We start from the raw sequence: 13474 nt of genomic DNA on the forward strand, positions 1-13474 counted from the left end.
CAGCCTATTCGAAATGTATCAAATTGGACCGATCCCCGAACCGGCCGGTCAGTTGCGAGCACAGTTCAGTGCATCAATTCGAAAAGGAGGAAAAAGGAGAAGGGGGGCGAGAGAGAGAGAGAGAGAGAGAGAGAGAGAATTAGGGAGGAAGGGAGGGGGAGAGAGGAAGAGAAAGGGAGAGGAAGGGGGATAGAGAGAGAGAGGGCTTGAAGGCCCTCTTGGCTCGTCAGCAGGGGGTTCCCATGTTTCGTTTCAAAATAGGGAATGCTCTGTAATTTTTTTTGCCGATTTGGAACTATAGTCGGCAAATGATTTGCCGATTTAAAACCAAAATAGGGGATGCCCTATATTTTTTATTTTTTTTTTGCAGATTTGAAACTAAAATCGGCAACCAAGCCAACAAATGGCTTGCCAACTTTATTTCCAACTTGGCAAATGGTTTGCCAACTTCACTTAAGTAAAGTCGACAAATTATTTGCCAACTTCATTTCGAAATCAGCAAAAAAAAAAAAAAAGCAATATCGTGCCTGTCGCTGACCGATATCGGCCCCGGTACTAGTTTGGTGAGCATTGATTTACAATATGAAAACTTAGTGGTGAAATGAGAAAGTTTAGTCAATGGTTAAGGCTAAAAAGAATACTACCAAAGACTACTTAAATGTAGGAATAGAGAAGCATATGAAAGCTGTAAGACGGCTATGAAGGAAGTTAAGAAGGCGGTATGAGAGACAAAATTCAAAGCATATGAAGAGTTATGCTACAAATTAGAAAAGATGGGAAGAAAAATATCTATAAGATTGCAAAACTCACAGAAAGAAAAACTAAAGACTTGACTCAGGATAAATACATCAAAAGAAAATCAAAAAGTTTTTCAATTAAGGAGAACGAGATTAAAGAAAGATGGAAGAGATATTTTAATAAGCTATTCAATGATAGTCATGTCAATAACATAGGATGCCTTACTAGTTTCATTAAAGATAGAAATGTTAAGTATGCACGTAGAATTGGATTCTCTAAGGTAAAGAAGGCTATAAAAAAATAAAAATAGGAAAAATGGTTGAACCTGATAAAAGCTCTATTGAGGTTTGGAAATATTTAGGTGATATAGGAGTAACCTAGTTGACTAATTTATTTTATAAGACTTTAAAGGCCACGAAGATGCTTGATGAATGAAAAAAGAGCATTATAATGCCAATTTATAAAAATAAAGATGAAATTCAAAATTTTTATAACTATCATGGTATCAAACTCATGAGCCATACTATGATATTTTGAGAGTGGTGACTTGAGTATAGATTAAGGTATGACACAAAAGTATCAGCGAACCAATTTGGTTTTATGCCAAGAAGGTCTACTATGGAAGCAATTTTTCTCCTTTAGAGCTTAATGGAGAAATATAGAGAAAAAAGATAAGATCTCTATATGGTTTTTATTGATTTAGAGAAAGCATATGATAAAGTTGCTAGATAAGTCTTATGGTGATGTTAGAAAAGATTGGAGTTTTCATTAGATATATTAATATGATAAAGGGCATGCATGATAAAGCAGTTACTAGTGTGAGATCTGTCAATATAATACTAGTGAATTTCTAATCACAATAAATTTACACCAAGGATCTGCCCTAAATCTTTATATTTTTTTGCACTGGTTATAGATGAGCTTATTATGCATATTTAGGATGACATTCTTGATGCATACTATTTACACTAGGGATCTGCCCTAAATCTTTATCTTTTTTAGCACTAGTTATAGATGAGCTTACTATGCATATTTAGAATGACATTTCTTGATGCATACTATTTTCAGGTCTTGCTAGATGAAACCAAAGTTGGAGTAATTGTAAGTTGGAATTATGGAGGAGAGCATTAGAATATAGGAGTTTTAAGTTAAGTAGGACAAAGACAGAATACATAAAACATTGTTTTAGTAAAATTAGAAATAGAAATGAAGATTAAGGATCATGAAATTCTTAAGACTGATGATTTTTTTTGGCATTTAGAATCGATCATTCATAAAGAAGATTAAATCCATACGATAAAGCAAGTTGTATAAATGAAGAAATGCAACTCGAATATTATATAATCGTATTATACCTGCAAGTTGAAATGAAAATTTTATAGGGAAGCTACACCACCAGCTATGCTTTATGCTATAGAATATTGGACGATTAGAAACATGTATATAAGATGAATGTGTCCCAAATGAGAATGTTGATATGGATGTATAATAATACAAAAAAAGATAGAATAAAAAAAGAAGTCATTCATAAAAAAATGGAGTTATCACCAATAGAGGACAAATTGGGAAAAGGATGACTTAGATGGTTTGAACATATACAACGTAGGCCGGGGATATACCGGTATGAAGGAATGACTTGATACATGTAGAAGAAGAAAGGAGTAAAGGTAGACCAAAAATCACATGGGATGTATAACTTTGTATCACTGCATCTCTTGGAAAATATGGCTCTAAACAGAGCGTAATTGAGGAAAAGGATTCATGTACCAACCAGTCTGGGATTAAGGCTTACTTGAGTTGTTGAATTGTGGCTCTTAAGTCTTAACTATATGTGAGATTTCAAGGAAACAAAGGTAAGAGAACTTATATAGACCCTCCTTAGGCAAGATAAATTGTTCAACATGCTTGAACTAATAAGTTCCAAATGCGGCATTTATCTTGCTATAGGGTTGTGTAGCTCTTAGCAATTACATTTAAATGATTGGCAACAAATATCACAGTACTAGACTTTTCAGCTAATGAACGATGACCACCAGCCAGCAGTTTGTTGCTGATTTGCTAATTTTTCTAGTGCTCTTACAAACACACATTTGTTGGGGGTGGAGGTATAAACATGGTCATTTTCTGGTTTTGCATTTAAAGTAGTATTGTTATCAACTTCCTGTGTAGTTAAAATGGTTTTTGTGTCTTGCATTATGAGCTTTAGAAAGGATTATAACAAGAAGGGTGTAAGTTGGAAAGTTCTTCACCATTTTCCAGGAAGACAAAAGGAATGCGAGAAAGAGCAGGAGTTCTGAGAAACCTCTTCTATTATTTTTCATCAATGCTTCATCTATTCGTCTCTTTATGTGTTCTTGAGTAACATATATTACAGTATTCTCTAGCCATTTGGTTGAAAATACAAACACTTGAACAAGCCTTCCTTGGCGAAAAGGATAGTTGCATGTCCAGGACTTCTGCAGAACAATTAAACTGAGCGGAAAACCACCTGTATTGGCCCCATAACAGATTGTATATACCAAACCAGCTAGGGACCAGTGCAGGGGAATGTGGCATGCCTGGATTTTAGCAAACCAGGACCAAACAACCAGGTATTGATGTACAGTACCGGTCAGTGATCAGTACAGTTTGGTACCTCAACTTTAAATCCTTAAACATTAATGATGGTATTGAATAGACATGGGTACAAAAGTCAGGACTTAAGACAGCAGTTGGACGTTTACTTCAGCAAGAGAATGACATAGAATTACACAAAAAATAAAATCTTATTAATCGCATTTCAATTCACAATATTTACCAAGATTTGCCGTCTTAGTACCAGATCTTGTATTGATACCATCCTATTATAATGTTGATACGCGGTACAGTATGAGACAGCGAGGCATACCAAATATTGGTACAGTACAATACTGCGTACCAATTCAATACTGCTATGGTATTGTACATCTAGTACAGTATAGTACCGACCGATACGACAGACCTTGATATTTACTAAATGCATTTAATGTAACCTTTTCATATATATCATATACTATAGGTGTTTCAATCATGATTGTCAGCCACTCCATCAGCAGTAAAGCTAGTAACTACAGCTAAGACTCTCCCTCCCTCACACACACATGCATGCACTCTCACACATGCACAAAGCAAAGGAAATTTTCCTTGTATTCCTTTTCTTCTTCCTTCTTATTGCCACAAAGGAACCCACTGCAAGCTAAAGGTGAATGCACAGTTGAAGTGTTCCACACATACCCAAATGTCTAATGTGTGTAGCATCTCCGATGTATGAAAAACATCGGCAATGATGGGTATTTCCAAGAAATAGAACCCTCCATTAATCATTTTCTAAGCTTCAAACACTCCAACACTCTACATCAAGGAATCCCTTTACAAACTCCCCCCCCAACCCCCCCCCAAAAAAAAAAACGCGTGCGCGCATGTGCACACGCAGAGAGAGGGAGAGAGAGAGCATGCCTTCTCATAAAAAAGGGGCAAAAACACACACATACAGATATCCCAAACTCCAACCAAACTATATGCTTGCAAAAGGAATCTGCTATCTTGTAATTCTCCCTTTCCGACCTAGTCTCCAATAAACTCCCCCATCAGGAAAAGGGAAATTCATGGTAATAATGGATTTTCAATCTAAATAACAATTTTGCTTGATGAAATTAGAACAAGTGTGGCTGATACTGAAAGTTTCTCATCTTTTAGAAAGGGAGTGAACTCATAATATAAGGAATGTGCTAGGAAGAGTACCAATGTGGATGATACTGAAAGTTTCTTATCTTTTAGAAAGGAGATGAGCTTATAATATAAGGGGTGTGCAAGGAAGAGTGAAGTCCAAATTTATCCCTCCAGTGGGTTTCCAGAAGTTTGCTTCCTCATAATTATAATCTGAAAACCTTACATACATATTTATCACTTATATTTTTAGCTAAAAAAATCCCAAGTCCATACTTATCCCTCATAATTATAATCAAGAAACCTTGGATGAGTTGAGTCTTCCATGGTGTAACTATACCTTCTTCTGTACAGTGTTTTCTACATTTAAAGTATCTAATAGGACCTATGCAGATATGTGTTTAGCCCCACATTGGGAAGATCTTGGTTACTTATGCAGTGCCAAGGAACCCAAATAACATATTCTTGGCTAGCCTTTTTGGGTGAGGTTTTGGGTTATTACAAATAATATTTAGAGCAAACCCAGCCTATAGCTTATATAGAGCAGAAGATACTGCAGCACGGGTTCCGTTGAGATAGACCACAGGCCGATCGTGGCATTTGTAAATGAATTTAATTGGATTTGGATCCTTAGCCTGGCAAAAATGCCAGAGCTTAAACAGGCAAACTATGTCAGGCAAACTATGTAAGGATCTGTGCAAGTATGTATTTGGTCCCATCTTAATTGTATGCCAGGAAGATCTTGGATATTTCTATAGGGCCAAGGAACCAAATAACACCTTCTTGGCTAGCCTATTTTGGTGAGGTCCTTAGTTATTATAGTTACAATGGCTATACTAAAATCTTGAAAGCCTCCGAATTTCTTCCAGCTGTGAACTTTCCAGCATATTTATCTCTCGCGGACCGGTTCCTTATACTTTATGGAAAAAAAAAAAAAGTGAAGTTTATTGATAAGTTCAAAAATAACTCAAGGAGAGTAATAAAGAACGATACATTAGGAAAAAAATGAAAGGATATGTTCAAAAATAAAGAATAGAAATAACAAATTGCCCAGCAAACAGCAAAGTTAGTTGCATAAGATGTCAAATTCAAGACTAAGATTGTGCGTGCCACAGCATAGAATGTATTAGATAGCATCATAGCGGTAAGCCCATAAACAACCATTAAATAAATACCATCCATAGCAATGGAAATCTGAAAATCATAGGACTGAAGATATCAACTAAGTATACACAGCTCCAATGCAACTGCTCACCAAAAAATATAACAAAGCCACAGAAACTAGCTAAAGTTCCATAGAATAAAAGTAAAGAGTGTGAACAGAATCCAAGATGTAAAACTCATAAGCATCATAATAAATATTATAATACAAGAGCAAAGAAAAGCAGTAAAGCAGACATAATCATACAATACAAAATTACTGGATGAACAGTAAATTTTGACAGAGTTTAAGAGTTTAAGATGTGCAAGGGCCATGCACTTTTGATGTTGTTACCTTATCGATCCAAACATCAACCAAACAGAGAAGTACGTTCTGGTTAACAGAAAGCCCTGCTTGCTGAAGGGCTATTGAAAGAGATGGTTCAGATGTTAACTGGGCAAGATAGTTCGTATTCATCACCAGGACCCTTGCAAGAATGGCTCCAGCAGATATACGCACTGCTGTCCTGGAAGGATTACAATCATCTTCTCCACTCAAGCATATAAGAATGAGTTTCTAGAAGGTATCATGAAGAAGAGAAATTAGGGGAACAAACTTAGTATAAGGTTTATTTGATGTTTCTCAAAGATTTTATAAAACAATAAGAAACCCAAGTACCTGAAGAACTCCACATATCAACGGAGGCGCCTCCACAGGAAAGCACTACATATAAATTGAACTTGATTAATGTGATGCTTACAAACAACACCAATATAGCAACACATAAATCAATATCACTACTCCGTAAGAAGAAAGATTAGCCATGATCACATGTTTCACTAAGAAAGAATTCCACTTTTGAGGCATGAAATCTGAAGTTAATAATGAATCAGGTAGGAATTTGACAACTCTACATGTGGTCATCATCCTAAATGGCCAATTGGCAGGTAGAGAAAAACACAGTCTGAGGCCATCTGTCAATCTTCCAAGGTTCCTCAAACTTGAAAAAAGTCTAGACGAAGATCTGATAGTAGGCATCTCTATCTGAGACCCAACTAGACCAACCTCCTTCACAAAAGTCTGAAAGCACCAGATTAATACATTGGGTGCCCTCAAAACTTGAAAACCAGAAAAACAGACCCACAAAAGCATATTCAACCACCAACGGAGGATTCAAATCCTTGGGCCACTAGGACACTTTACTGTGCAGACTTGCTCAATGATTTTATTATTAAAAAGAAGACTTGTTCACGGATTCAAAAAATATGATGCAAGATGGAAGAAGCACAAACTATGTTAAGATGGACTAATTATACAATGGCCAAAAAAAGCACTCAGAATTGCTGCAGTTACTACAAAACAATCTCAAAACAAAGAACAGTTGCAAAAGAGGATCCACATGACAAAACAAGTACATGTAGTTTGCCAAGCTGATGTACCAATGTCATCATCATTAATATCTCCAAATATCAGATAATCATAAAATGTGCCAAGAGAGATGTAAGAAACAGTAAAATAGAATTTCTCTCTTAAAAACTGAGAAACTAATGCACCAGTTAACAGAGGTTAGAAAGAAAGGCAAGAACATCGTATGTAGTCTTATGTTCCAATCTGAAGCATCAACATGCTTGTGTGACCTCGGTTTAACAAAAGAAATGAAAGAACAGATCAGAAAATAGCAAAAGATATATGATACTTCATTCTATTTAGGCGGACCGCCCATCCAACCATTACACTTCAGCTGTTTAACTTTTTTTTTTTTAAGTTGAATGTTTTAATCAAAATGCATAGCATAAGCCATTAGTTGGATGAAATCTAAAAGCAAAGAAAATTGACAGGTAAATACCTGGACTAGAATATCAATGACGGGAAGAGTTGAAAGCAGTCCTTTGTCATTAACATTTCCAACGATGACATCAAGTAATTTAGCTAAACTTGAAGCGTGCCTGTTCAGAAATCCAATCCCACCAGAAATTACATAGTCCTCAATGATACTGACTGCCACCTGCACTAACAATTAATCAGATTTAATTCTATAAAGTATTATCTACCTTTTTTCTTGTTCCTGCTTAGAAGAGTTCATGAAGTCACTATATCTGGCATTAGCAACATGAACACCACAATCTAGTAAAAAATCTTAACCATATTGTGTCAACCAAAAAATTTCAAAAAGCATCAAAATATTGATCAGGTGCTGCAAAAAACACAGGAAAGAGATCCAATTCTAATTATACCAATGCAATATTGGCAAAATAATGAACGTGCTATTTGTACTTGGCCAGTTCCTAATATCTGAACATTTAAGCTAAAATTCCTCCTGCTCTAGAAACCCAAAATCCCCTTTTAGAACACTCAATTCTGTGCAGATTTTCCAAGCTACAAACAACTTTGAAGTCTATCATTGGTAATGCCATCTCCCATCCCGAAGCAAATATATCCTATTTCATATAGTGCCAGAATTTTAAAATATGATTCAGCAAGGTTCGACATCTCGGTGCCGGAATCCATACCGGTACCATCCTATTATAGTATCGGTAAGCACTACGGTACGGTTCGGCATACGAAGTATTGGCACGATACGGTACATCCAATATGGTACGGTACAGATGGCAAACTTTGTGATTCAATATATCTGATATCTTAAAGCAAATTATCTGATATCTTAAAGCAAATTAGAACTTACAAAAAAAAATAGACTAGAACAAAGGCCAGAAATCCAAAAGAACAAAAGCAAAAAAAGAAAAAGAAAGAAATATGATAAAGAAGTATAAAAGTATTGCATAGTATATATGAAGTCATTCATTATCTTCGTTATCCTTATGCCATTGTTGTTGTAGCAAGCCTTGAGATTTTGGTTGCCCAACTGTATCTATAAGATTAGAGTCTGAAAAATCTTAAATGTTAAAAGGCACTTGTTTCTTGGCTCTTTGACTAGCAGGCCACCTTATGTTCCATTTTCTGTCCTCGCCCCCCACGCCCCACCCACTACCGTCCAATTATATGGCAGCCCACTGTTACATACCCTAGCCTCTTCATCTCGCATCCATGCATCAAGCTTGAGGGTTTATTTTCCCTCTCTCTTCTTGATGGGCGGTCTGTGGGATGTCCAGAAAGGAAGAAGGAACAGGCTAGGGTATGATAACAGGCCTTATCATCTCCCATCCGACCCTATCAACTTTTCAAGGTTCATCCCTTTCCGCCTTCCTTAACCAAGGATTTCAAGAAGGGAAGAAGGATTTTAGTTTCTATTGTGCGTCAAAACCAGAAAGTCGATGAGTAGTGGATAACTTGGATTTCAGGAGTGGATAACTTAACCCCTTCAGCATTCTGAATTTCACTGTTGCAAGGTAGTTGCTTGACATTGATTATTGCATAATAAATTGAAGGCCAAGGAATAGAGGAATAAAGAAAAGCCACGAGCAGATGCTTCATGGAATCAGCAGCAACGATGAGGGGTTTTCTGAACAAAAAAAAGAGGGTTTCAAGTAAATCTGGGGTAGATTTCTAAAGAGAAGAAAGAAGCAATACAAATAAAAAGAAAAAAAATGAGGTCCCGTTGCCCCCATGAAAGTTTGGCTGCCAAGAAATCTCCTAGTTGTTCTTGTCATTTCTACGTAACATGGGCCTGATCAAAGATTCTGTTGTAGATATGGCAGTTAAGGTAATTTACTCATATATTAACTATTTCACTGGTTTTTAAGCTGCCTAGTTGCTCAGTTGCAGAGTCTCTTTTGGTATGATTAGTGTCTGATAGTTATATTTTAGATGTAGGTCACCATGAGGAAGTTCTAGAATTTACAGGAACGAGTGTAAGAGTAATTTAGGTGTTAGGCTCCATAGAATCCAAGATCTGTAACTTAAGATAAGCATCATTAAGTATCAGGAAAGAACACCTTACATAATCAAACTTTATTTCCTTCCTTTGAAACAGAAAAAAAATTCCTACTTATGGCAGGATTCTAATAGAATAACACTCTAGAGGCCAGCATCTCCTGAAATGCAATTAAATAAAATTCTTTAGGCCTTCCTCTTATCTTTTAAAAAATGGCCTGTTTATGTGGCTAACATGGCTGCAGCCTACACCACTATATTGATCAGTCCAGAAAATAACAGAATTCAGTCCCCGCAGACATCTTTGAGGGCCATCAACAAAGTGACAATAGTTGGTGACATCATAAGAACGGCAACACTCGGAGCTTCTTACAAGTCATAACTTCATAGTAGACTATCTTCTTCACCAAGTAATCTTTCTGGTTCGGTAAAGCTTCATAATTGTCACAAAAGTAAATGATAGTCTAACTTTGATTACATAAAGATATTAGCTATCATCCCCAAATGATTTTTCCTAAACTAATTTGACTCTTATTGTTCAACATAGACTATATTCAACTCTGTTATAAAAAATTATAACAAAATATTACATTTTTTCCCAAAATCCTCTTCAAGACCCTACTGAAGTCTTCATCCCAATCCCCTACACCTATCCTTGTTAACCAATTTTTCATAGAAAAAACCATCCTAATTTATGCCAATCCAAAATCCAGAGTTGTTCTTAGGTATTGTGCTTTTCAGATTTTTGTTCACCTAACACTCCTTAAAAACTTATAGACCTATTTCCAACCTTTAACTTACATCATGGAGACAAGATAGAGAAGGAACAAACCCGCATTAAAACAAAGAAGTTGGTCTTGAAGCTGCACTGATTTTAAGATAGCTGAGACAAACTACTATGAAGTCAAGACTCTACACTTCAGCCTCAAGTATGTATAGGACCAGAGAGGCATGGCGGATTTTAGTAAGGCTGCTATGTCTAGTATCAAGAGCTTCCATGCAAAAGGATGGAAGTAATTAAAACAATAAACAAACATGTTTGGTTAGAAAGCGAAATCAAAGAGGTCACCAAGTTCGTCAATCAGACACCAGCATGAACGCATTCCATTCACAACCTGCAACAGGAAAATAATGCAACATGCAGAAATACAAAAGGTATTATGGGCACAAGCATTGTATATGCAAGAAATCAACTGGATGGCAAAGACCAAGTGAACATATAGGCAAGAGAAGTATCAAGGGAAAAAATAATCTATACTCAAGTTGTAGCATTTAACTTGATCGCAAACCTTCAAATGGTCAAAACTTCTTTCAGTAATAGCAACTAGATATGGGAAAAAATCTAGCAGTTGGGGCACAATTGAAGCAGCATTAGAAAGTGTTGCCTCCCATAGCTGCATAACATGATCATACTGAAAATTAGAAACAAAAACATCAAACTCAATAAACTTCAAAGTTTAAAAGTTCGATTCAATTCACTAACCAGGATACTGTCCTCCAGAAGATTGAGAGCATCAGGGTTGTCTATGTCAATGCCCTTTTGTAAGATAGGTAAAAGCACATTATAGCAAATGGATGACTGATAACCTAAAGAAAACACAAAATTCCGTAGGGCTGCTAGGAGTTGAATCTGTAATAAACTTTCACCGGTTGATTCCTCCCAGATCTGATAACATGTAAGAAACCACAAATATCAGCTTATGTGAGTGAATCATATTGAATGGACATTACAGCAAGAAAAGGTTCAACTAATAAGACACCTTCCAATATAAGGCCTATGCTCGACAAGCGTTTTACCACCAAAAAGACAAAAGTATAAATTCTAGTGTAATAACGAAACAATACTGCTCATAAGATGTCAGTCTAGTATGATTGTAAAGATTCAACATCATGTTTTGGAAACCAAAATACTTTATAACATGTTAAAACATGTTTAAGTTAATCAAGTATATAGAATGAAATCAAATATCAATATACAAAATAAAACTCAAGGAGTCAAGGTTGAATTTTGGCAAGGCAATGGATACATTACAATTATTGTAAACTTGCATAGGTTATCACTTCTTTCTGTCCGCTCTAAAGTTCAAGTTGCAGTTTTTGCAGACCTTGGAAAAATGATTTCACTTCCAATCCCATTCTATTATGGGATTATCTTCACCTTAAAGAAAAGATAATTTACTGTTTCATAATCAGTGAATTTCTGATTGTTTGACAAATTCAAGTTTTGGTATATCATGTCATGAAGACCACCTAATGGAGCATACCTACAATAGGAAAAACTGAAAACGTTTAATAAAATTTGAACAAAAGAAGTAATACTACTGCACCAAAAAGTTCTGTCAAATCATAAAATTCCTGTGGCAAAGCTTGCTCTTTGGTCAATTCACAAAATCTGGATCATGCTCCAAGGGATCACGAAACTAAATTTAATACAAGTGTAACAGGGCCTAACCAGGGCACCAGGACATTGATTACCAAGAATGCAAAGGAAATCATTATTGAGGTTGACAGGTCATATGTAATGGAGAACTTCATTCAAACAACTGAACCAGTTAAGAAGTGTGAAAATTTGTTTACATTGTATCATAAAATTGTTTCATATTGAAAAGTTGAGCTCAAATATAATCATTTCCATTACACAAAAGAGGACATTACATACCACCACACTTGGAATCTAACTATATGGAGTACATCAGCAAAGACCCTGCTTATACTCTCTTTAATACGACCCTCTTCCATCTCACGCATGCAAAATCTTGTTCATTTTATCATTGGCAATACGCGCCTTTAATAATGTCTTCATGAAACCGTTCTAGTTCAATGGCATATCATTATCAAACATACATTTTAGGAGCCCCATTTGAAGCACAACGCTATGGCTAACATTTTTTCAATGCACATGGTTTTAGACCCCAAAAAATATCTTCCAAGTCAAGCATTAGAAATGCATGATCGGGCACAAGCCTACACATACTCCATTAGCCTATAGCAAATGATAATCGTTCTATGAAGTGCCTCACGTTTTAACCCATTCTTTCCATCAAGCATCGAGATGCAAGCAGGCTAAGAGTTGGTCTCTACGAGTCTTCTCTTTGCTAGTCTTGATACATCCTTACACTCAAGAATTTATGTCCTCTCTTTATAAGTGGTTTGGTCTCTTGAGCCAGCAATTACTAATAACAACAGCCAACAGGTCATGATCATTTCACTACCAACTATTCCATCGTGGAATTTAGAACAGTCATTATGTACTTCTCATTCAGCCTGCTTGCTCAGAAAGCCCCCAAAATCAGACCGTAGTAACTGGTGCAAAATAACAACACTTTATAGGTAGTGAAACGATCTAAAATAACAACCTCAGAGTAACCATTTCAGATAAGTTCTGATGATTCAGTTTCAGGCAGCACAGGGAAAGGAGGAGAAGGGGAAGGGGGTGGGATGTTGATGGATTCATAAACAAGTAGACATGCCTATCTATAATTAAGTTCATGATCTGAATGTCAAACTAATGTGTGAAGGTCATATAACTACACCATTGTATCTTGAGGCAAACAAAATGGTCGACATATTACTTAAAAAAAAAAAGCCAACTGCAATGACTAATTTTAGCAGCTTGAATTGACTGATTTTAGTATGACTACATTTCTGATTCCAAAAGCCTGCAACTTTGTGTGCAGAATGATTTCATGGAAATTCAAAACTTATGTCGTGATATCTACAGAATGGATAGGCTTTCCATTCAACTATGCAGAAATAAGTGCCATGACAAATTTATATACTAACGATATTTATTATATTGCTAACTGCAATGACTAATTTTAGCAGGTTGAATTGACTGATTTTAGTATGACTACATTTCTGATTCTCAAAGCCTGCAACTTTGTGTGCAGAATGATTTCATGGAAATTCAAAACTTATGTCGTGATGTCTACAGAATGGATAGGCTTTCCATTCAACTATGCAGAAACAAGTGCCATGACAACGATATTTATTATATTGCTAGGTTAAACAGCATTACCACATAAAACACTTCTACAGTTCTACTACATTTACAAAGAATTAAATAACAGCAATTGTTGT

At 35.9% G+C, this 13474-nt stretch overlaps 1 protein-coding gene across 4 annotated transcripts in view; it reads right to left on the reverse strand.

Moving 5' to 3' along the window:
* Positions 1–13474, reverse strand: part of LOC103709243 (importin-11) — a 39388-nt gene that overhangs the window by 3452 nt on the left and 22462 nt on the right. For 3 of the 4 annotated variants that reach the window (XM_008794500.3, XM_008794509.3, XM_008794525.3), the window contains 5 exons: positions 10878–11060; positions 10672–10788; positions 7410–7568; positions 6242–6286; positions 5918–6139 (listed from right to left, as the gene is read on the reverse strand). In XM_008794500.3, the coding sequence (XP_008792722.1) occupies positions 5918–6139; positions 6242–6286; positions 7410–7568; positions 10672–10788; positions 10878–11060 (726 nt within the window). The remainder of the gene's footprint in view (positions 1–5917; positions 6140–6241; positions 6287–7409; positions 7569–10671; positions 10789–10877; positions 11061–13474) is intronic. The other variant, XM_008794517.3, reaches the window with a different exon arrangement.

The sequence above is a fragment of the Phoenix dactylifera genome, chromosome 3 (assembly GCF_009389715.1).
Source record: "Phoenix dactylifera cultivar Barhee BC4 chromosome 3, palm_55x_up_171113_PBpolish2nd_filt_p, whole genome shotgun sequence".
Classification (NCBI taxonomy): Eukaryota; Viridiplantae; Streptophyta; class Magnoliopsida; order Arecales; family Arecaceae; genus Phoenix; species Phoenix dactylifera.